The sequence below is a fragment of the Nomascus leucogenys genome, chromosome 22a (genome assembly GCF_006542625.1).
Source record: "Nomascus leucogenys isolate Asia chromosome 22a, Asia_NLE_v1, whole genome shotgun sequence".
In the NCBI taxonomy this organism is placed as follows: domain Eukaryota; kingdom Metazoa; phylum Chordata; class Mammalia; order Primates; family Hylobatidae; genus Nomascus; species Nomascus leucogenys.
In genome coordinates this window covers 102,068,557-102,094,197 of record NC_044402.1, presented here as the reverse complement: position 1 = coordinate 102,094,197, position 25,641 = coordinate 102,068,557, and the positions used below count along the sequence as shown (strand labels likewise).

At 39.2% G+C, this 25,641-nt stretch overlaps 1 protein-coding gene across 1 annotated transcript; it reads left to right on the top strand.

Moving 5' to 3' along the window:
• Positions 1-1,892: 1,892 nt before the first annotated feature.
• TMEM237 (transmembrane protein 237) lies at positions 1,893-24,713 on the top strand. The gene is made up of 13 exons (XM_003253948.4): positions 1,893-1,970; positions 3,676-3,707; positions 4,336-4,340; positions 5,552-5,608; positions 7,715-7,852; positions 11,177-11,297; positions 12,399-12,556; positions 14,756-14,879; positions 15,201-15,392; positions 16,471-16,544; positions 17,200-17,293; positions 18,776-18,897; positions 20,595-24,713. Exons 1-13 carry the CDS (start codon positions 1,953-1,955, stop codon positions 20,660-20,662), a joined length of 1,203 nt encoding a protein of 400 aa, XP_003253996.1. The 5' UTR covers positions 1,893-1,952; the 3' UTR covers positions 20,663-24,713.
• Positions 24,714-25,641: the final 928 nt, after the last annotated feature.

Sequence of the window (25,641 nt, the reverse complement as noted above, 5' to 3'; positions counted from 1 at the left end):
AAAAGGCAATGGATTAATCCTAGAGACCTATATATAGAAAATCACAAGAGTGAAACCGTGTCTCAGAGTTAAAGAAACCAGGGACTAACAAAAATTCTTGAGCATGCAGGACGGCAGATAAAAAACAACTTGCTAAAACACCTAAACTTCTTCCATTGTGAGATTAAAAAACAAAACAAAACAAAGCAAACTGGCTGAAATTGGTTAGTACTAACATGGATGGCTACCTGGAGTCTGTACAAAATGAGCCTGCTGGCGTCACAGCTTGAATCTTCCCCCATGTTTCACACTGACTCCCTCCAAAATTTGCACATGCGACCCATGAAGGGACATGAAGAGGTAACTGCGAACGCCAGAGGATTTTCCAGGCTTCTTTCCTTCCACCAATCACCTACTAATCCCAGAATCTACCCCCTAAACGTTTTCTAATAAAAATAGAAAACGTCTTAAAGCCAGCACAGGGAGACAGATTAGAGCTATACTCTTGTCTCCTTGTTAGTTGACTCGCAATGAAAACTTTTCTCAAAAAACCAGCGCCATAATATTGGCTTCTGTGCGTACAGGGCAACAAGCCCCGTTTGTTTGGTAACAAGATTAGGATGCCATTACAAAGTGCTGTTCCTCTTTCTTTCCCCAGATTTGAGGTTTTCAGGCGCTTTCCCTGTCCCTGTATCTGTTCATCTTCTGCATCATTCTCTTCTCCATATCCACACCATTCTTCCATCTTTTCCATTTCTTTCTTAACTGTAAAACAGAATGCATGATTCAAAATATTTGTAGTTCTCTGTTACTTAAAGTGAAAGTTATCTTAAAAAAAAAAAAAAACCCCAACCAAACAAAACGATGCAAATTAGGTCGTTTGTAGTGATATTTATGTGAGGTTGGATTTGATTTTAAGGTTGAGAAAAAGTTTTTCCAAATTTGATTTACACAGTTGTGGGGTGAAGGGTAAGCAATCGGAGAAAATGTGAGAATTGCCTATATTAACACACATCCACACACCCAGGCCCGCATTCCTCCCAAACCCAGCAGGGCCTGGCAGGACAGAGGCGGGCGGGGACCTGGCTTAGGGGACGGCGGCCTCACCAGGCGCCACGAAGCCCCGGCGTCCGACAGGTCCCGGAGGCCGCGGCGTCGCGGGGAGCTGGGCTCGGGCCGCCAGCGGTTGCGCCGGGGGAGCCCCGCGGGGACAGCACCATGAGGGCTGACTCGGGGGCTCGGCTGGAGGAGGGCCACCTGGTGAGCAGCGAGGGGCGCGTCGGCCTCGAGAGGTGGTGGGTAAACAGCTGCACATGGCGGGGTGGGGGTGGGTGTGTGTGGGGGGCGCAAACGAGCTGGGGATCACTAAGGGAGAGCCTTGCTCGTGGGGAGCGCGCATCCGCCCCTCCAGTGTTCACGGAGTGGGACCGAACTCCCGGAGTGGGACAGAGAGGCCTGGCATGAAGTTTGTGGGGACCTGGGCCCGCGTTGCCATGACGACGCCTCAGTTATCTGAGGCCCGGGGCCCGGCGCGTGCCGGGGCTTCCAGCCAGGCCTCTCCTAGACTCCTCCGAGGAGAGGTCTGTAGCTGCCCAGAAGAGATCGTTGTTTGCCTGCGGAGTCCTTTAACCAAGTCTTCCGTCACGCCCCGCTCCTCGCAAACAAATCACCGCGACCACTTAGGAAACCACGGGAAAGTTGTGTGATTGCAGCGCCACGGTCGCCGGATTTCTGCTCCTGGGTCCACTACCCCCAACTCCGAGGCCCCCTTTTTGGCAGGGCTAGTCTGGACTGGCCAATCCAGGTCCCTTGCACGCCTCTCACCCCAACATCCCGGCAGGGCGCTGCGCTCGGGGTACTAGCCCGGCGGCGCGGCCCGATGACGCATTGCGCCTGCGCGCGCGACCGAGCCGGGAGGGGTGGGGCGCCCTGCGCTTGGGGGCCGGCTGCTGCCGAGGCCGGCTAAACACAGAATGGGGAAGAATCCTGTGGTAAGCGAGCCTTAGCTACTTTTAGTTGTTAGGATTTTTGTCTTCAGTTGAGCCGTCCTACTTTTGAGGATTAGAGGTTGGGTCTCTGGGTGGGTGGGACGTCATTTTTGCGGGACTTTTGAAATCAGTTACGTGAACTGAGTCCTTGGATCGATCGCGCGCGCTTCGTAGCATCTTTAGAACAATAGCGCGTTCCCGTGACTGTCATTCTTTTCCAGTTGTAATTTTGACTACTGGGTGGTATTACGGCAGCTTGCCTCGTCCTAATCTTGTAGTACTTGCATTAATCTACTGTTCGAACGAATGGATTGCTAAATGGGACAAACTACAAGAGTGTCTAAAATTTAACCCTTTTGAATAAATGTCTTATGCAAGCAGCATGAGATACTTGGAACATTAAATTAGCTTCTAGGCATTTCTGTTAGTATATGATTCTAAAATACTTCTCAACTGTAATGCTCTCTGAACTACAAACACTTTTCTTATTCATGTAAATGAGGGTTTAGAAGGGTTCCCCCCACCTTTCTTTCTGCCCTAAAACGCATTCTTCCCAGTGTATGCAAGTGGCCTTTTTAAAAATTGTGTTAGTATGTGGTTTAAAACCTCCATTTGTTTCCCACTGAATTTAAACAAAATCCAAACTTCTTCCCTTGGTCTGCAAGGCCCTAACTAATCTGGCTCCTGCCTACCTCTCCTTGGTAATTGTGCGGCAGCCTTGTTGTCCTTTTACCTGAAACATTCCAAGCCCAATTTAACCTAAAAATATTTGCATTCGTTCCGGTTGCTGCTTTCTCATTCAGGTCTCAGCTCAAACTCAGAGAAACTTTCCCTAACAAAAGTAGCACTCAGTCTCCATTCATTACGTTTTGTGTGTGTGTGTGTGTATATATATATATATGTATATCTTGTGTATATATATATACACGATATGTATACAAGATATATGTCTTAAATATAGCATATAAATATATATTTTATCGTACATGCTGCATATAATATATAGTATATATTATCATATATATATTTTTAACATTGTTTCTAATACTCAACCACTAGAATGTAAGTTTCATAAAAGCAGAGTTCTCTCCATTGTGTTCATTAGTGTATTCCTAATGCTTAGAAAAGGGCCTGGCCTAGAGATAGAAAGGAATGTAGGAAGGAAAGAATTTTATATGAAATTCAGAATGGGAGAACAAATTTTACATTGCCCATGTTTCTCATCAGTACCTCCCAGGTTTCACTGATGAACAAGATTATCAAGAGATTTGAAGATCCTAGTCCGATCCATTATATTTTTCTGTCATGTCTGAACAACAGACTTTTGAAAGGATTGCTTTGGCCGGGCATAGTGGCTCACTCCTGTAATCCCACCACTTTCGGAGGCCAAGGTGGGCGGATTACCTGAGGTCAGGAGTTCAAGACCAGCCTGGCCAACATGTTGAAACCCTGTCTCTACTAAAAATACAAAAATTAGCCGGGCATGGTGGTGGGTGCCTGTAATCCCAGCTACTTGGGAGGCTGAGGCAGGAGAATTGCTTGAACCCAGGAGATGGAAGTTGCAGTGAGCCAAGATCGTGCCGTTGCACTCCAGCCTGGGCCACAGAGCAATACTCCATCTCAAAAAAAAATATATAGCTTTATGGTGTTTGAAGTAAAGATGCTCTAGGCTTTTACTTACAAGCAAATTTATTTTTTTCCCCCACAGCGTCCTCCACGAGCCCTTCCACCTGTGCCAAGGTAAAAATAATTTACAGTAATTCCATTATTGAGCTTTAAAAATGGAAAATGAAGACAGTGGAAAAATTGACTAGTATCATTGCAAAATTACAATGATTCAGGAAACTCTTCTGAAAAATTTAGGGATTTTCTGAAATTTTAAAGGTGAAAAATCCTTGAATTATAAGAATAACAGTTATAATGGAATGTTATATTTAAAAGCCTGAATATCAACATGGTAGGGTAATGGATCCATTCCTTTTCTAACTGATTTAGTGTCTTTTTTTTTTAAAATCAGAATTCTGATCCTTTGTGAGAATAGTTTCCTCAGAGTTTAAGCTGATTTTAATCAGTGACAAGTAAGAGTTCTTAATCTGCTTAATCCACATTATTAATAGACAGTAGGGAATATGTATATGTAGGTTCAGAAAATATTGACATTATTTTATTAGCAGTGTTACTAAACCACTTAATTATAAACAGTAAACTAGTTTGTAAACTAGCTATTACATGAAAGCTAATTTTATTTTAAATTTGTAATGATTTAAGTCAGTTTTCACTGTGAATATTAACAGGTTTCTAATTAATTGTTTCTTTTTTTGTCTTTGTCCTGCTGATTAAATTTGTTTGGTGTTATATGACATGTTAGTCAAGGTGAGTTAGTTTAATGTGAATATAAAATTTTCTAAATATAGTATTTGGTGTTCAAATATTAGTTTGATTCCTTGATTTGTCTCTCTTAAAACTGAATCTGAATGGTGTAATTTGTAATTCTACAATACGTTTTTGTCAAATAATCTCCCATGACTACTATTTAAAAATTGTCATTGATATATAGCACTAGATGACCTTACCATTATAAAAGCACTTCATCCCTGAATGGGGTCACCCAGCACATAACTGTTGGCTAATTTGTAGGTCTATAATGAGGACTGCACCTTCCTTTGTCTCATTTACTCAGGGTAGACAAGGTTATACTATACTAAAACCCCCAAATCTCAGTGACTTAGTATCACACAGGGTTATTTCTAATTAATACAAAGGCTGCTATGGCAAAAATGGGGGACCATTACCTTTCACTACCTTTTTACTATTGATATAGCAATCTAGGCTACTTTTTTTTTTTAATTTTTTTTTGAGACAGAGGCTTGCTTGTTGCCCAGGCTGGAGTGCAGCGGTGTGATCTTGGCTCACTGCAATCTCTGCCTCCTAGGTTCAAGTCATTCTCCTGCCTCAGCCTCCTGAGTAGTTGGGATTACAGGCGTGTGCTACCATGCCCGGCTACTTTTTGTATTTTTAGTAGAGACAGGGTTTTGCCATGTTGGCCAGGCTGGTGTCAAACTCCTGAGCTCAAGTGATCTGCCCATCTTGGCCTCCCAAAGTGCTGGGATTACAGATGTGAGCCACTGTGCCTGGCCTGCAATCTAGGCTACTTCTGTGCTGTGGTCCCACCATCTTAACATGAGGCTTCCTCAGTTACCACAACAAGGGAAGAGAAAACTGGAAGATTACTCACTGGCTCTTTCAACGTTTGGCTCTGAAATGACACAGATCACTTCTGCTCACAGCCTATAGGCCAGAACCAGTCATAGACTACACCTACGTGCAAGGAGGCTGGGAAATATAGGGGATCAGATGAATATTTGTTGAACCCACTTTCTGTGTCATGGTTTCTGCTACTGGTACCACACTGTGGGCTCTCTCTGATCTTCTCAATTGCTTGCCTTCTTCCCCTAATCTATAAATGTTTGCCAGACCCAGGGAAGAGAGGGAAAATTCTTCCCTGTTTAACAGTTCTCTTCTGACTGTTCTCTGCATTGAATTTTAGGCAGCCTTTTCTGTTGACGTTTTTTCCTGCTTTATAGATGATATTCCACTTAGTCGTCCTAAGAAAAAGAAGCCCAGAACAAAAAACACACCAGGTAAGACGTTATTGTTTGTTGTGTGGGATCACAAGTTTTCCTAGGACCTCAGGCGTAGTAAACATCACAGATAAGGGAGAAGTAAGGCCCCAGCAGCCCCAAATCTCCACTTCGTTGAGGATAGAATTAAGGCCAGTTTGAAGCAGTGGAATTCCTGGTGGTGGTGGGGTGCAGGGCAGTGGGCAGCCTAAGGAGTATCTGGACGCATTCATGGACTAGAAGGCGGTGCCATCTAAGCTCCTATTTCCATGATATTCCTGGACTCTTTAAGGTCTTTTATCCCCAGACAACATACATGGTTTTAAGCTATGATTGATTCCAGACCCTTGAACAAGATACTGAATTTAGAAACACAGAGTTCTTATATCTCACTTCAGTCAGAATATCTCTACATTAGAGCATGAGTCTGAAGGCATGGCCACATCATCATTTAAAGAGTAAAACTTCAGTCATGAGCAGAACTCGTTTTTGTCTTAGTCACCCACTAATAATCCTGGAAGTTGCATCCGTAACTCTAAACTCAGCACATCTAGAATCCATCGTCGCCTTTAAGAATAAATAATTTTTTTACGTCTCATGATTTTCTGTTAATGGACCCTGCCATTTTCCCAGCACTCAGGCTTGAAACCTCAAGGTTATCTTTACCTGATCCTTTAACTTCACTCTTTACTTGTGACCTCTCACACTCCTAAAAGGTTTCTGTGGTTGCTGCTCCTTTTTTAAAACAAACAAACAACAACAACAAAAACATAAAAGGAATCATACATACTATCTTTGTTTCTTAATACATAGAGTTCTATGTATTCTTAAACAGTGACTTCATTGTATTACATGATAATGTACCATAATCACTGGTCTGTTATTTATTTAGGTTATTTCCAATTTTTCATTCCAACAGTGTTGCAGTTCTGCATAAAATAGTGGGTGGTAGGGAAGAAGTACTTCTGTAGGATGGATTGCTAGCAGTGGAACTGCTAGGTGCAAGATGTGTGCGTTATTAGTATGACTGACTCTGCTAAATTACCTTAAGGAAGCTTTAGTTATTATCTTGCTACCTGTAGAGTCTGAGAGTGTCTCATTCTCTAAATCCTTAACAACATTAGACAATATCAATCTTTAAAATTTTTTTGTTAATTCAGTGGGGGAAAAGTAGCTTATTTTAGTTTGCATTTCTCTAAATACTAGTGAGGTTAAACATTTTCATTTGTTTATTGATACATTTCTATTTTTTTTTTTTTTTTTTTGAGACGGAGTCTTGCTCTGTTGCCCAGGCTGGAGTGCAATAGTGTGATCTCAGCTCCCTGCAACCTCCGCCTCCTGGGTTCAAGCGATTCTTCTGCCTCGGCCTCCTTGAGTAGCTGGGACTACAGGCGCATGCCACTACACCCGGCTAATTTTTGTATTTTTAGTAGAGAGGGAGTTTTGCCATGTTGGTCAGGCTGGTCTCAAACTCTTGACCTCAGGTGATCCGCCTGCTTTGGCCTCCCAAAGTGCTGGGATTCCAGGCATGAACCACTGTACCCGGTGCAATTTCTGTTTCTTCTTTTGTGAAGAAGACAAGCAAGGAAGGGAATGCAGTCAGGTATGTGTTGAAATTCTTTTAAAAGATTTCATGAGGGAAGAAGTTGAAGTGAATGACCAAATGAAGAGATTTATAAATTACCTGCTAACTCCAATTATCCATGATGACTTTATCATTCTTTAACTTACTAATGAAGGACTTTACTATATGGAGGCTGATGAAAATTCTTAAGGCAAGAGGCAAGTAAGAGAATTCTTTATGGTATCAGTTTTTACAATGTTTTCCACCTTTTTCAAAGTTCTAAATGTTCTGAAGCAATTTCTCCTCCTCCTATCTTTTGCTCTTCTTTTTAGCCCCCTCTTTTTTTCTTCCTCAGCCTTTCTTATTCCTTCATTTATTTCTTTTCCTAACTTAAAGCCCAAAGTTCCAGGTGAGGAGGAAGGAAATATTTGGGGGATAATTAGTTCTGAAAGAGATGGGGTTATTCTGTAGGAAACATTCTAGTTACCTTTTCCTCCATCTTTTTAAGATTCAGTGATCTTTGCTCGAGTAATCTCATTTTTTTCTACTCTGTTTTTCTATAGCAAGTGCTTCTTTGGAAGGCCTTGCTCAGACTGCTGGTCGAAGGCCCTCTGAGGGTAGTGAGCCATCAACTAAAGAACCCAAAGAGCACCCAGAGGCTCCTGTTCAAAGAAGACAGAAAAAGACAAGGCTACCTCTTGGTATGTGAAGAAACCAAGGTTAGGTTGTGATAGCACTTGTGATTTTGATGACATGATAAAAACCTCTCTGCTCTCATTTCTTTCCCCATATCCATATCCCACAGGTGGTTTCTTGCTTTTATGTTTAAAATATTTACCACTAGAATAACTCCAGTGGCTTAAGCCAAGAATACTTTACAGGTCTCTTTTGATCATATATGTATAGATTATGAGAGGAGGGCAACAAATACAGGACTAAACAGAAAGTTCAGATCTCAGTGCATAGAAAAATCTAGTAAATGATGAAATGGACATTTCAGATTAGTGGGGAAATGATAGATTCTGTACTAACAATAATATAGTGAAACAACAGCTAACATTTGTTCAGTCTTTCTATGTCCCAGGCAGTTCACAAGGTAAATAAAATACTATACCATTTTTTGGCCTATCAAATTGGCAATGCTTTTTTCAAATTATAAAATCCAATATTGATGGGAAATGGGTGCACTCATGCTTTGCTCGTAGGAGCATAGATACAGCCTGTCCGGATTTCTGGGAATAGTAGTGAATTCAATAGCTGCAGTAATTAAAGGATGTTAACTGCAGCATTATTTATAAGAGTAGAAATTGGTAATGACCCAAATATTTAATGGTGTGATACTGGCTAAATAAATCATACTTTATCCATAAATAGGAACCAGGTACCCATTAAAAGGATGGTTAGGGTGACACAGATAATCATCAGTTGTATATTATTAAATTAAAGAACAAAGGTTATAAAATAGTATGTATTGGAGGATCCCATTTTTGTAAAATATACTATGTTAATTTCTTAGGGTTGCCATAACAAATTACCACAAACTGTGCGACTTAAAACAAGTTTATTTTTTTCATAGTTCTTAGGTGAGAAGTCCAAAATCAAGTTGTCTGCAGGACTGTGCTCCCTCTGAAGTCTCTAGAAAAGAATCCTTCCTTGTTTCTTCGAGCCTCTTTTTTTTTTTTTTTTTTTTTTTTTTTGATGGAGTTTCACTCTTATAGCCCAGGCTGGAGTGCAATGGTGCGAGCTCGGCTCACTGCAACTTCTGCCTCCCGGGTTCAAGTGATTCTCCTGCCTTGGCCTCCTGAGTAGCTGGGATTACAGGCATCTGCCATGATGCTCAGCTAATTTTGTATTTTTTAGTAGAGACAGGGTTTTGCCATGTTGGCCAGGCTCGTCTTGAACTCCTGACCTCAGGTGATCTGCCCACCTCGGCCTCCCAAAGTGCTGGGATTACAGGCGTGAGCCACCGTGCCTGGCCATTTCTTCTAGCTTCTTATGGTTGTTGACAGTCCTTGGCATTGTTTGACTTGTGGTGGCATAATGCAAATCTCTGCTTCCATCTGCACATTTTTCCTTGTGTGTCTGTGTCCACATTTCCCTCTTCTTATAAGGATATCAGTCGTTGGATTTAGGGCCCATTCTAATCTAGCATGACCTCATCTTAACTTGATTTCATCTGCAAAGACTCTATTTCCAAATAAGGTTACACTCACAGGTATTATGAGTTAGGACTTGAACATACCTTTTTTTGGAGCACAGTTCAACCCAGAACGTAAATATGTACATATATCTACATAGTAAAAAGAATGGAAGAATATAGCAGTGTTACAGTGGTAGAAGTTTTAGAAGGAGGAAGTATGATTTTTAAAATTTTCTTCCTTCATTTATATTTTACTAATTTTTTATATTTTGAGCATTATGACTTTTATAATAATTAGAAAAATGACAAAGGGTTGTACTGGAGTAAAACTCAGGGAAGGAACAAAGATGGGGAGATTAGTGCTCTCCTATTAACATCAGCCCTATTAATAATTTATTATAATTTTCCTAATTACTTGTCCTTCTAGAAAACGGCGTGTCTTGATTGGATGGAAGAATTATAGGAGTAGAAGGGCAGGAACTAGAAAAGTCAGGAGAATGGAACATAATTTTGGAAGGCAAGTTGAAGTGGGATGCCACAGTGCCTGGGGGCACTGAGGGTCTATGAGGAGAACGAAGGGGCGGATGATGGCAGAGGAAGGAAAAGAGACAGAAATGGTGCTCAGACTAGCTTTAACTACTCTACAGTTTATTTCATTAGTGGCAGTAAATGTAGTTTCATTAAAACTACCCTTTTAGTAATTTAGTTAGGATACAAGTTTAAAAATCAAGATGGATACCAATACCTAGTTTTATAATTTGTGAAAAGTGTGTTTACAGAAATGACCTTTTTTAGAAAATTCAGGACCCAACTAAGTTTTGAATCAAAAAGGACCTGTCATTGCCATTTCAAAGTACACCAAGCCTGGCAGGTTCAGCTTTCTAAGTTTCTGGATTTAAAAATTGTGTTTTCGTTTATTTTGTTCAGGATGGTAGGCTCTACTGCTTGCATTATATTTCCAGTCGAGGCTGTAAGTATTTTATTACAATAGAATTGTAAGGTCTTGAAGGTATTCCAGGGAGCTAGTATTTCCAGGTAGGAAGAGTAGCTAGTGGATTAGAAGAAGGCTTCACTGACTCATTTAAACTTAATACCTACCGTGTGTGCAGAAAAGAGTTAATATAGCAGACCTGAGACTGCCATCTTTGGAAAAGCCTGCTGATGAGATTGGCCCTTAGCTGGCATCTGGGAACTTGGATGATAAACAGCTCCCTACATTGATAGAAAATTTCCCTAAATTATAAGGTGGCTCACTGTGCATTTGTGCACACAAAGTGATTTTTGCTGAACATCTGCTTCCCTTCCGGGCATCCAGAATTTTGGTATGTGCTAGGCTTATGTGACTAGCCCCTAACCTTGGGCACTGTCTCTGATGAGCTTCCCTCGTACAACATGTGTCACATGTGTTGTCACAACTCATTACTCTCCAGTAATGTTAGCGCATCCTATTTGACTCCACTGATACAGGACTCTTGGAAGCTTGTACTTGGTTTCCTCTGGACTTGGTCCATGTGCTTTTTCCTTTTGCTGATTTTGCTTTAAATCCATTTGCTGTAGTAAACAATAATTGTGAGTGTGATGATTTCCAAGTTCTGTGAGCCCTTCTAGAAAGTCAGTGAACCAGGAGATAATCTTGGGAATCTTCAACACAGCCTGGGTATTGGGTTACTTAATTTTTTTCCATATTGTTTGGCATTACAATTTCAATTTTTACATTGAGAGTTTAGAAGTATAACATTTTTAAAAAATTAAAAATTTGTAAGATAGTGAAAACATTTTTGCCCAATTAAAATTCTTGAAGTTCTTTTCTCTTATGCAAGTCTTGTACATTACTTTTCTTTTTATGTTTTAGTTATTTGAAAAGTTAAATTTATTTCGTTTTCAGAATTGGAGACTTCCTCCACCCAAAAGAAGTCATCTAGTTCATCTGTATTACGGAATGAAAATGGTGTTGATGCGGAGCCAGCTGAGGAGGCAGTTATTCAAAAACCTCGGAGGAAGACAAAGTAAGAATTTATTTATTCTTCTAACTATTCTCCAGGATTACCCTGATGCTTTGTTTGGAGCTCCCAAACAGTAGCTTCTCATTAATTCTTATTACATACTTGTATTTGTATACCTCTAGGATAAGTATTATTACAACAAATCAGTTAAACCAATCTAATGATAAATTTGAGAAGAGTAAACCACTGAGAAAATAAATAAATTAAGATTGTACTTAAATAAAAATACTTAAGAGACATCTCTAAAAAAGAGGAACACAAATAGAATATATAAGTAGCAAAAGTAAACATTAAGGGTATTTAAAAATTAAAGATAATTGAATTAGACTATTGTGATTTATTTTCTTATGTTAACAGAATTCAAATTATGATTATTTCAGGAATAAGTAAAACTGTGTTTTAGCATTAAGATAAAATGAGTAGTATACTTTAAAGAAATAACACTGGAAGGCATATATATAGCACTATTATTTGTATTTGAAAATGAACCTACAAATAGTGATCAATGTCTGTGTTAGTCCATTCTCACACTACTAATAAAGACATACCCAAGACTGGGTAATTTATAAAGGAAAGAGGTTTAATTGACTCACAGTTCAGCATGACTTGGGGGTGCCTCAGGAAACTCACAATCATGGTGGAAGGTGAAGCAAACACACCCTTCTTCACAGGGCAGCAGGAAGGAGAAGAATTAGAGCTGAGTGAAGGGGGAAGCCCCTTACAAAATGATCAGATCTCCTGAGAACTCACTATCACCAGAACAGTCCCTTGACAGGTGGGGATTATTACAATTCAAGATGAGATTTTGGGTGGGGACATAGCCAAACCATATCAGTGTCTATACAGAATCATACAGTTTTAAATTTGGAAAGAAGCTTACAGATCTAGTTCAGTCACTTCAATTTTCAAATGAGAAAACTGAAGCCCTCAGAAATGTAAGTAACTTGCTGCACATAATAGTTAATAACTGATTTATTTGAGTAAAAACCAAATTTCTTAACTCCAAGTCCAGGGCCCTTTCCATTATATTTATAGCTAGTTCCTTATGTAAGTCTGTAAAAATTCAATAATCATCTCTTTTTCATACATACTTCCTTATTACAGGAAAACCCAGCCAGCAGAATTACAGTATGCCAATGAGCTAGGAGTAGAAGATGAAGACATAATCACTGATGAGCAAACTCCTGTGGAACAGCAGTCTGTATTCACTGCACCCACTGGCATTAGCCAGCCTGTAGGCAAAGTATTTGTGGAAAAAAGCCGTAAGTAGATGCCTTGTTTTAGAATATGAACTCTTTAAAAATTGTACAAGGATATCCTTTATACTTCTGGAAATCTGAATTAAGGAATTAAGCAAAACTATGTACAACAATTTATACACAAAACTAGTCATCATGCTATGATTCATGAGAGTGGAAAACTGGAAACAACCTAAATGTGAAATAGGAGAGGAATAATTTCAGTAAGTTGTGGTGTATCTATATAATAATATTCTTCACCATTAAACATAGTGCTTAGGGAGAATTTTTCATTTTATGGAAAGATTCTGATAAAAAATGAGCATATGTGCACACACACACAGTTTGATCTATGCATAGGACAAAAGACTTGAAGGAAATAGGCTCGAATATTAATGCTGGTTGTTTCTGGATTTATGGGGTTATGGGTAATGTAAAGATCTTCCCCACCCCTGCCTGATTCTTTATTCTTTCTTGTGCTTTACCAGTTTGCTGTAATTGGTAGTAGTTGTGATGGGACAGATAATGATATAAATTCTACAACTGAAAATAAGAGAGAAAATACACGGTGATACTACCATTTAAATAAGAAATACAACATTATAGCTGTATATTCCTTTGCAAGATAGTTCTGACATTGTATAATGTATACTGGCTATGAGACTAGGTTTGCAGTGTATTTTAGCTCAGGCTGCTATAACAATACCACGGACTGGCTTAAACCATGGACATTTATTTCTCATAGTTCCTAAAGCTAGGAAGTCCAAGACAAGGTTCCAGCAGATTAGGTTACTGGAGAAGGTCCCTTCCTGGCTTGCCGATGGCTGCCACTGTGTTGTCATGTGGCAGAGAGAGCTCTGGTGTGTCTTCCTCTTCTTAAAAGGACTCTAATCTCATCATGGGAGCTTCATCCTCATGACTTCATCGAAATCTAATTACCTCCCAGTGACCTCACGCTCACTGGGAGGTTAGGGCTTCAACATATGAATTTTTGGGGGACACATTCAGTCTATAACACAGTGTTTAAGAAAAACCTACTCAAAGCATGATCATGACTATATACTACCATGGATATGTTAAGGATATGCTGCCTAAAGAACTCATCTGAAACAGAAAGGGTAGTCCTTAAAATTTACAATTTGGGTTTTGTGTACATTGTTTTAGAACTCTACTTCATAAGATCCCATTTAAGGGATCTTGCAGTTCTTGGCCAATAAGAAACCTGTGGTCTAGAGAGGCTGACTTACCCAGTGTCTCACAGTTGGTTAGACTGGAACTGGGACTTGAACTGCGGTTTTATGACTTCTAGTCACTTGGTTTTATTCATCTACCATGTGGTTATTTAATTTACTGCAGTTCTTTTTCAAGCAGTATCACTTAATCCTCATTTTTATTCTTGCTTCACTTAGCATAGAAATTTCCCTGCTAGAGTAACTGGCCATAAAAGGCACCAGTGGTTCTATTGTCTGCCCAGAAGTTGTCTTTTCTTAGGGAAAATTGTCACACCCCTGTCTTTCATCCTCCAAAACACCTGCAAACTGGGTTTGGTGAGGATAATTGAAATGGAACCTTTCCTGTTTCCTGAGGTCTATTTGTGGATTACTAGATATACAAGAAGGAGCCTCTGAATCAACAGTAAAAAGGCTAAAGCCCTGCTCATACAATATTGCAGTGCTGACTCTTGAACTGATGTTCTTCACAGGAATGTTCTAAAGAGAAATTTATGAAGCAGCCCATTTCTTTCCTGTCATCCCAGAAAGCCATGATATACATCCTGACATCTTTTCCTAAGAAATTTAAAGTAGTTTTCAAATATTGACTTACCTTGATAGTATAGGCATATAAACTTTAACACTTCTGAAGTCTCTAAATTAGAACTGTGTAGACTAGGTCATGTTAAAGGTTTCTAGACTTTATTCTGAGTTGAAAGTTCATTTTTTTATTAAATATAATTGATTTCTGAAATTGTTACTTCAGTTTGGATTGAGAAGAAAATACACTGACATCACTTATTTTTCTTCAAGATGAAAAATTATGTTTAAGGAACCCAAAGAAAAGATCCTTCTGAAATAGGTACTGAGTCAAGGAGAATTTTCAGATACAACAGCAATATTTCAGTCTTAGTTTGTGGCTACCTGAGTGTGAAATTTAAAAAAAAAAAAAAAAAGGGCTACCAGGGCTTCTCTCTCGCTAGTTGTTAGTAATTACATTATGCGTTCTTAGGGAGATTCCACGCTGCTGATCGTTCAGAGTTGATAAAGACCACAGAAAACATAGATGTGTCAATGGACATGAAGCCTTCCTGGACCACCAGAGATGTGGCACTTACAGTACACCGGGCTTTCAGGTGGCTGCTTTTGTTGGACTTTTCTTAAAACAAATGTTAACTGAGTTCTGTCATTAAAGAAAAAAATAACCTCTTGGTTGTTCAATACTGTTAATGAAATGAAAACTTAAAATGGGGTAGGTATATTTTTTAAATGGAATTGAATGATCCATTTTAAATGGAATTGAATGATCTACTTATCAGTGTAACTAAAAAGAAAGAGCTTGCTTTTACTTGTCATGAAATACTGAATTTTATTCTTGTATATGAAGAGATTTTAAACATGTTTTAGCTTTTTATTTTAGTAATTCATGTATAATAATCAAACCCTTTTCCATTCAGGATGATTGGTCTCTTTTCTCATGGATTCTTGGCTGGCTGTGCTGTGTGGAATATTGTTGTGATATATGTTCTAGCAGGAGATCAGCTATCCAACCTTTCAAACCTTCTGCAGCAATACAAGACCCTAGCGTATCCATTCCAGAGTCTTCTGTACTTGCTTTTGGCTCTGAGTACAATTTCAGCTTTTGACAGGTAATGCCTATGACTCCAGATCTGTCTAACTTCTTCAGGAGGAAATGCTGAGCAAAATGTGTCACTGAGCATGACAGTTTTCAAAATAGAATTATAGAGTATCAATATTACTTCAAAAAGTTTTAAGGCCAGTCTACTTCTGTTCTTTTTTGAGGGGATGAGACTATTGTAAACAAAATATTCCCAAAAGACTTCACCCATTCCAGCATCAATTCATAAGTCCAAAATTTCATCCAAATATAGTCAGCTCAGAAGTTCCTTAATATCATCTAAATCAGCTATAGGTGAGACTCAGAGCATTCGTATTTGTCTCCTAGCACTGCTGTAACAAAGTACCACACACTGGCTGGCTGAAAACAGCACATTTATTCTTTTACGGGTCTGGAGGCGAGCAGTCTGCAATCAGGATGTGGCCAGGGTTGATTCGTTTTTCGAGGGCTCTGAGGGAGCGTCTGTTTCATGCCCTTCCCCTCACTTCAGTGGTTGCCGACAGTCCTTGGCATTCCTTGGCTGTAGATGCATCACTCCAATATTTGCCTCTGTCGTCATGCAGCGCTTTCCCCCTGTGTATCCCTGTATCTGTGTCTCTTCTAATAAGGACACCAGTCATACTGGATTAGGGTTCATCCTAATGACCTTATCTTTATTTCATCTGCAAAGACCCTGCTTCCAAATAAGGTCACATTCATAAGTACTCCAGGTTAGGAGTTCAACATATATTTTTGGGAATACAATGTAACCCCTTTTAAAAAAAATCCACCTAATTAGAGCCTAATGATATGGGTAATAGAAAGAGGTAGAAACTAATGAAATTTTGTAGATCAAGTTTAATTTTCTTTAGGATGTTTTAACCCCAAAGGAATGTTGTCCAAAGTAGTCTAGTTAGATGTTTTATGTGGCCTTTGTAAATAAGATAATTTTGTCATGTGTGTTAAGTATACACTGTAGCTACTTAAAACCTAGTAATAGTATATGTGGTAGCATTAGAATAGAGAAGGAAAAAACTGTAGTCAAGAAAGTAAAGTTTTCTTAAGAAGTTTACAACTGCGCTGTGACAAGAAGCTTTTATATTTTCTAGGATTGACTTTGCTAAAATATCGGTAGCAATCCGAAATTTTTTGGCCCTGGATCCTACAGCTTTAGCATCTTTCTGTGAGTAAACAGTTTAACTTGATAACTGTGTAATACTTGAGTTATACCATAATTTTGAACCAGGATAAATATAATTTTTTTTAAAGTTGTATTACTGCTCCTTATAAACATTACCTATAGCTGTTCAGTGAATTTGTAATTAGAAACTTAAAAGGCATAATATTGATAGAATTATTTTTTCAATTGAGGTTCATCTAAATAACTTTGAAAAGCTTAATTTATTGTACTATATTACTTACTTTTTAACTTTTGTATTTTCTACTTTAAACAGATTCAGTGGGTATGGCCTTTTAATAACAAACACTATTTTATATCTTTCTGATCATTTAGAATGCATTTTGTTCTAAGTTTTGAGAATATTAATAAAACTAGTTTTAGGACCTTGAGCAAGTCATTTAACTTTTAAAAAGATCTTCTAGGTTCTTGTCAGTTCTAATGATGAAATAGTGAACGTCTCAAAAGATCCTTCTGCACCTATTGTTCTCAAAAATTTATATAAGGATATCTGGCCTATTGAAATATATTTATTTGGTCAAATAAATTTCTTTTATATCATCAGTCACCAAAGTATAGATTATTTTCGATATTAATCTATAAATTCAAAATAAACCAGGTTGTTAAAAATTATTAGTAATTTCATTTGTCTTTTTCTCAGTGTACTTTACTGCTCTTATACTATCTCTGAGTCAGCAAATGACAAGTGACAGAATCCACCTTTACACACCTTCTTCTGTTAATGGCAGCCTCTGGTAAGAATTCACAATGACATTAACAATCGTTAATGGCAGTAACAGCAACTTTTCTTATCCTTCCATTCTTTTTCATCTACAAATAATGAAGGCTCTGTTTTTGTTTCCAAATCTATGGCAAGAAACTACTTATTCCTTTGGTTAATGGGTGACTATTGTTTTGTCCACCTGCATTTTTTTTTTTTTTTTTTTTTTTTTTGAGACGGAGTCTCACTCTGTCGCCCAGGCTGGAGTGCAGTGGCGCAATCTCGGCTCACTGCAAGCTCCGCCTCCCGGGTTCATACCATTCTCCTGCCTCAGCCTCTCCGAGTAGCTGGGACTACAGGTGCCCGCCACCACGCCCGGCTAATTTTTTTTGTATTTTTAGTAGAGACGGGGTTTCACCGTGGTCTCGATCTCCTGACCTCGTGATCCGCCCGCCTCGGCCTCCCAAAGTGCTGGGATTACAAGCGTGAGCCACCGCGCCCGGCCGTCCACCTGCATTTTTAATGAAATATCTTCCTTTTAAAAATCTGTTTTAGATCTTCAAGTTATAGTTTCTTCGTTTGTTTTTTTTCGAGATGGAGTCTCGCTGTATCGCCCAGGCTGGAGTGCAATGGCACTATCTTGGCTCACTGCAGCTACCGCCTCCTGGGTTTAAGTGATTCTTCAGTCTTAGCCTCCCGAGTTGCTGGGATTACAGGCACCCACCATCATGCCTGGCTAATTTTTGTATTTTTGTAGAAATGGGGTTTCACCATGTTGGCCAGGCTGTTCTTAAACTTCTGACCTCAGGTGATCCACCCACCTTGGCCTCCCAGAGTGTTGGGATTATAGGCATGAGCCACTGCACCCAGCCAAGTTATAGTTTTAAAATAAGTCATCATACGATGGACGGAAGGAGCCCTGCATTACTTACCCCCTATCAGGGAGTTTCATACCCCAGAACAGTGATGGGAGTGAGTAGCTGGGATAGATTCAGAAAACCAAGCAATGCTAGAAAGAGCAGAATAGGGAGAGCCAACATCTGCAGATCAGTGGCCAGCCATGAAGCTGACAGGATGGCTGAGATTCTAGTTCATAAAACTTAGAGAAGCAGTCTTTTTTTTTTTTTCTTTGTCCCCAAATGCTGCATGTAGCATCCAAAAGTAGTCTTTTTTGAGAGAGCGGCTAGGGACATTAGGTAAAGAGAAAGCAAAGATACTTTATTGATGACTAATGTCATGGTAGTTGGAAGGAAAACTTTTAGAGAATTTTTTTGGGAATACTAACTTTGCATTTATATGAATGTATACAGCAGATCTGTTTAGAGTTTAACCTTTGAACCCTTGTTGTCATTATATATGTAGTATATTTTACAGGGAAATTATATTTTCTTTCACGCTTTACTTGTTATTTCTCTAGGAGAGGACTGCTGTTTTTTCTTAAAGTTCATAAAATAGATATATTTGTGTATATGAACCAAACTGAAGACACTTCTAATGAGTATTTCTACATTTTTAGGGAAGCAGGAATTGAGGAACAGATTCTCCAGCCATGGATTGTGGTGAATCTCGTGGTGGCTCTTCTGGTTGGATTATCTTGGCTATTTTTGTCTTATAGGCCAGGCATGGATCTTAGTGAAGGTATTAAAGAAAAAAAATAGTATAAGAATATCCTGAAATCTTCTATAATGGTTTTATAAACCTCCTTTTAATAGGTATAGCTTATAATATTCCAATAACAAAGACACATTTAAATTAAAATGATACAAGAAGAGAGAAAATAAAGTGGTGTAACAGAATGCCAAGAGAAGCAGGGAGGAGTGTCTAGGAGGGCTTGAGTCTGGAACTACTTAATGAGGGGCTTCTGTGGCCCTTGTGCATTTTCAGGAGGTATTTCTTCTCTTGGAACCCTTCAAGTAATTTAGAAAAAGTCTTTGCTCTTCACTTCTCTTAGTCTCCTGCTGATGAAAGTATCTCTTAATTTTGAAATAAGTCATGCTTCGTCTACATAGCCTCTCTGTCAGACACATACTCAAGTGAATTATTCTTCCTCCTCTATTTGGTACAAATTCCTAACCGTTCATTGTCTAACAGTGTTTAGTACTCTTTTAACATGCTCAGTGTGCAGTGATTCACTCTTCTCTAGTCCTCAGACCCCTTCTGGAACACCTGAAGAAGAATCATCATATTAGCAAACTGCTAACCTTTTATGCTGCTTGAGGAACTGTTTAGTATTTGTATTGTAAATTGTGTTTCCTTGGCCAATGTTCAACAGTTTTACCCTTGAATATCTTTTTTGGAGATGGAGTCTTGCTGTGTCACCCAGGCCGGAGTACAGTGGGTCGATCTCGGCTCACTGCAAGCTCCACCTCCCAGGTTCACATCATTCTCCTGCCTCAGCCTCCCAAGTAGCTGGGACTACAGGTGCCCGCCACCACGCCCGGCTAATTTTTAGTATTTTTAGTAGAGATAGGGTTTCACCATGTTAGCCAGGACATTCTCAATCTCCTGACCTCGTGATCTGCCCGCCTCGGCCTCCCAAAGTGCTGGGATTACAGGGGTGAGCCACCGCGCCTGGCCAAACATCTTTTATGGATATTTTCTGGGCTTGGTTATTATTTTATTTTTGATTTGACCAACTATTTACAACCTATCTGCCTCAGAAGCCTTAGCATGCAGAATTTCGCCAACATCTATGCTAAGTAATAGTTTAAATGTAGAAAATGTCAGCTAATAACATTCTACATTGTGGTCGGCATCAAAACTGCATCTGGATTGTGCAGTATTCAGTCTAAATATTTCCAGAATCCTGTTCTTTTAAGGCCATGTTAGTCATACAACATGTGGATTTAAAAAGTAAGTATAAAATGAGATGATAATACCTGGCTTCTTGCGTTGTTTTGATGATTAAATGGGATGACCCATTTAAAATATCCTGGCACACATCTCTTGTTAGTTCCAAGTCCTTCCTCTGTATCTGTCCGCTATGTTTCAGATGATCCGATCACTGTAGAATTAGACATTTTAGCTGTTTAATGATCTTTGATTCTCTAAGTGACTTAAATTTCCAGGTAGGATTTTGTATATTGTCTCTATTACATTTTACTTTTAAGGGGTTTATAATTTAAAATTTAAATATTTTAAAATGTAAAACTTGTACATTTGTTATCAGCTTACCTTTTAAATCAGATTTCACTGTCAAGAAATCTTACTTGAGGGCTTTCTATTAGTATATATTATGTCAACTTTTTAAAGGACTATTTATAAATAAGCTATACAACTCTGTTGGAGGCACTGGGAAACAATTTTAAGTATGATCTGTTCATTTTCTTCTCCAGAGTTAATGTTCTCCTCAGAGGTGGAAGAATATCCTGATAAAGATAAAGAAATCAAAGCCTCTTCATAATACCAGCTCACCTTTGGAGGAACAATGACCCAGTATTTGTCCCATTTTTTTTTTAAATGTATTTTTATAAGATGTATACATGTGTATTTGTAATAGTTTTTTGATTATATAATACTGAAACATCTCTCAATATGAAAAATGTTAAAATTGTGTTTGCTATTTATGTCTAAATATTAATTTGTATAGCATTATCATCTTAATGACAAAGGGAATAATGAACTAGAAACCAGCAAGTGAAAGTTTTTATTTCCTATTTTCTCAAAACAGTTGTATTTACAACTATTATCTTAAAAAGCACTGGTTTAGAAAAAGCCATAACTTACATAGTGTTATAAAATATATATCAGGTTTAAACATAAATTTAGCGAATATGGTAGAAGGGAAAAAAAGCCTTCATTTTTGACCTCCCCTTACTGAATAAATTGAAATATGAAATTTGTCTTTTCTGAAACTGGCTTAGTGATTATCATGTAATAATTATAATATAATTTAGCTTGAAAGATGCTCTACATCATGACCAATAAAAAGGGAATGTATCTTTTGTTTGAAAAATTATATAACCTAAAATTTTATAACCTAAAATTTTTACCTAGAAGTAACTAAAAAGTTGCTTCTCATTATAATCTGTACTAGTGGTTCTCATATCTGGTTGTACATCAGGGTCATAGAGGGAGCTTTAAAAAATCTATGTAGCAAAAGAGGCTGAGCAGGGCAAGTCTCAGGGGAATAAAGGAGAGCCCTGTGAGCTTGTAGGCTCCCAGTTGACATTTGCAGTACCCTTTCCTCTGTCCCTTTTTTCTGAGTGACAAGAAATAGGAGTAGAAATTCACCATCTCTGTTCTCCAGCTCTTTGTCAGAGAGGTTTCTGGCTTTCCAGGTAATCCCACTCTTGAGATAGGTCCTGCACTGGGAAAGATCTCTTCAGAACTATATCCAGTGGTATCTCAGCTGTTGTGTATGAGACCCTAGAGCTCAAGATGAGGAGAAGACTAGCTATGGGAAAAAATGTTTCAAAGGCTGTTGAGCATATCAATAAAACTATGGGCCTGCCCTGATTAGCAAGCAGCTGAATGTTATAGAACACAAGAGGATTGACAAATTGATGATACAGATGGTTGACCCTGAGAATAGGTCTAAATTTGGAGTGAACATTATACTAGGAATCTCTTTTGCTGTTTGTAAGGCTGGAGCTGCCGAAAAGGGATTCTCCCTGCTGTCACAGAATTGTGAATTTGCTGGCAATTCTGAAGGCATCCTGCTAGTTCCAGTGACCAGCAATGGTTCTCATTCTGGCAATAAGCTGGCAGTATAGGAGTTCATAATCTTCCCCGTCAGCAAACTTGAGGGAAGCCATGCTCATTAGAGCCAAGGCTTAGCACACTTGAGCAGTGTCATCAAAGAGAAATGTGAGAAAGCTGCTGCCAATGTGGGGGATTGTGGTAGGCTGCATAATATCTCCTAAAGATGTCCATGTCCGAATCCCTGGAACTTGTGAATATACTACTTTACATGGCCAAAGCGATTTGCAGATGTGATTAAGGTTATGAACCTTAAAACGGGGACATTATCCTGTATTATCCAGAAGGGTCCAGTGTAATCTTATGAGTCCTTAAAAGCAGAGAAGAAAGCCTTTTATGTCTGTGGTTAGAGAGGTCAGAAGTTGTGATACTGCTGGCTTTGAAGATGGAAGAGGCGGCCATGAGCCAAGGAGAGTGATGACCTTGCAGCTGAGTATGGCCCTTGGCCGACAATGAGCAAGGAAATGGATTTCAGTCACATAACCACGAAGAACTGAGTTCTATGAGTATCCCAAATGAGCAAGGAAACAAATCCTCCCCTAGAGCCAAGAAAGGAATGCAGCTCTGTGGATACCTTGGTTTTGGCCTGGTGCTGCCCATGTCAGACTTTTGACATACAGAACTGTAAGATAGCAAGTGTATGCTGACTAAGCTGCTAAATTGGTGGTGATTGGTTATGGCAGCAATAGAAAGCTATATATCCTAGAGAATAAAGAAGGCTAGAGCTGCTGTGGAATGCACTTGGGAAAGCTGGCTACATTGATAATATGTAACTGGCATGGGCATAGTTGCCTTTGAATTCTTCCAGGTCTGGGAAGTACAACTTAGACTTCAGATCTCCTAATGACCCAGGAGGCATATAAACCTGAGCAGCTAGTAGCCCTGTGCAAGTCCTTCATCAGGGAAAAACATTGAGTATTCCCTGATTAAGGACTTGTACAGAGGACTCTGTTTTCCCTGATGTTTCTGGTGTCTCTCAAAAATTGTTTGACTGTGATGACAGGGAAATTTGGAAGAAGTTCACTGCTAAGGCATGTCTCCAGGAAGTAGGGAATGATCTCACAGTGATACTTGAGGCACATTGCTAAAGCTGTCGATGAGAATTCATGTAACTTTCTCCAGCTTACAGTGGACTAGGTTGACATACAAGCTGATCCAGTCCAATTGGTAGGGCATCATGGTTTCTCATTACTCACTGACTTAAAATACTTTTATTGCCAACCTGGTGAAGCACTGCACTGGGTAGATAACACACGGGCACCTTGCTGATCAGAGCCCTTGGCCAGGTACAAAGAGCTCAGTTTCTAAAACTCTGTCATTTCAATAATGTTATAAATTGAATCATACAGTATGTAATTTTATGGGATTCGCTTTTTTTCTGTTGATCTCTTTTTTTCTGAGTCATCAGCTGTTGTGTGTATCAATAGTTATTTCCTTTAACTGTTTTGTTTGGTTTAACTCATTGACCTATTGAAGGGTATCTGGGCTCATTCCAGTCTGAATAATGCTCCTGTGGACATTCATGTGCAAGTTTTTGTGAACATTAAGTTTTCATTTCTTTACGATAAATGCCCAGGAGTGAAATTGATGGGTTGTATGTAGTTACAAACTGCCAAGCTGTTTTCCAGAGTTGGCGGTACCATTCTAATTTCCCATGACAAGTTTTTGAAGAGTCCAAGCTAGTTTTGCTTTAGAGTGCCCCACCTACATTTTGTAATTGTCTGACTTTTTCCTAATGACATCACTTAATTTGTTCCTCAATCTCCTGAATTTCCTGTAGACTGGAGGTTAGGTCAGGCGGTTTGATTAGATTTTTTAAAAAAATAAGACGACTTCATCTGTGATGCTGTGTACTTAATGTTGCATAACATGAACCCTAAGAACAGAGTGAGCTGCTGGACAGCAAGTTTCATTGGGTGCAATAATTAACACACCACATAGTATAAATCTGAAATAATGACAAACGTGTTAAGGGCCTTGGGATATTGGGCCATGTACTCTGAGGAGCACAAGGTGAGGTGCAGGTTCCTGCCCCTAAAGAACTCTATCTTTTGAGATTAGCAACTAATAGTGTGAGCCCACTAATAGGATGTGAAAGTTGTCAAAATCAAGTTGTAGTCATTGTGTTAAAAATCCTAACAAATAGAACTGGGGAAGGCCATGAAAGGAGGATTTTCATGCACAGATGCCTGATAATGAGGACTATCATAAAAGACTGCACAAAACCACACCTTGCACAAAGGCCATCACAACCTTAAATACTTCTATGAGGACATTTGCCTAGCAGCTGCCTGTGCAATGTCCAGCTGGCAACATCCTTGTTACTGATCCTTGTAGCCAAGGATAATTCTCTCAAAACAATAGTTTTTGCTTTAAAAACTGTTGTCTTCCTTGACCTCCCTGTAAATGCACATAGTTTACTGTAGCACTTGTATTCTTATTGCAATGCCTACTCCTGAATAAACATCATTTTCTTTCAGAGAGTCTCCCTCTCTGTTATTTAGGCTGACAAGGATATGCCAAGAAGTAGCTTGGATACAGCAGTTAACTCTGCCTTTAGGATATGTGTATGGGATATAAGAGTTAACTAAAAGCTGACCTTTGAGCTGGTCCTTGAATAAAAGAAGAATAGATTCCAAAAATAAGAGGAATAAATAATGATCCTGAGCTAGGAGAGTACATTTTGCAGACCTTTGGTTTCCATATTAAGAAATTTAGATTTTTGTGTACAGTAAAGAAGTTCTGGAATTTTCTGGTTTTGTTCTGTTTGTATTTATTTATATTTTTAATTTAACTTTTATTTTAGGTTCAAGGATACATGTACAGGTTTGTTATAAATTTTGTGTCATGGGGGTGTACAGATTATTTCATCACCCAGGTAATAAGCCTAGTACCCAAAAGGTAGTTTTTGATCCTCTCCCTCCTCCCACCCTTCGCCATCAAGTAGGCCCCATTGTCTGTTGCTCCCCTCTTTGTGTCCATGTGTTCTCATTGTTCAGCTCGCATTTATAAGTGAGAACATTTGGTATTTGGTTTTCTGTTCCTGTGTTAGTCTGCTTAGGATAATTGCCTTCAGCTCCATCCGTTACTGCAAAGGACTAATAGGGGCCAGTGAAAGGGACGGATGACAGCAGGTTGGCAGACCCACGAGTAAATCATTGCAATTGTCTCGTGTGTGAGCTGTCCCAAATTAGGTGCCATAAAGGGAAAAGGTAAGTAAGATTCAGATATTTAGCGTCAGAATTTAAAAATGTGTCTAAATTTTTAAGATTTTGTGGATATGACATTGCTGCACCAAATGAGTTTGGAACCTACTAGAGGTTTAGGAGGGAAGATGAATATTAACATGTTATGTGTCTGTGGAACAATTGGGTAAAGATGTCAAAGTAGACTGTTGGATATTTAACATCTAGAGCTCACGGGACAGTGTAGAGGAAGTAATTACTGATATTGTAAATCTTCTAGAAAGAAATGGTGCAGGGAGAAAAGGACTCGTGAGGGCTAAAGGGCGGACAAGACAGTGAACTAAAGTGGTTGGGCCCCGTGAGGGGCCTTGCTCTCCACCAGCGTGCTCTGACTTCCTTCTAAAGGAGACTGAAATGGCCTGGCAAGTGCTTGCAGCAGACCCTCCAGGCTCGCTAAGCACGCATGCCTCCAAAGCTGGCCTCCCGCCGCCACTCC

Bases quoted from the DNA above. Each gene is read 5' to 3' on its own strand.
- TMEM237 (XM_003253948.4), top strand. The intron at 11,298-12,398 runs GTAAGAATTTAT...TCCTTATTACAG, and splicing joins AAACCTCGGAGGAAGACAAA to GAAAACCCAGCCAGCAGAAT. The intron at 15,393-16,470 runs GTAATGCCTATG...TATATTTTCTAG, and splicing joins ACAATTTCAGCTTTTGACAG to GATTGACTTTGCTAAAATAT.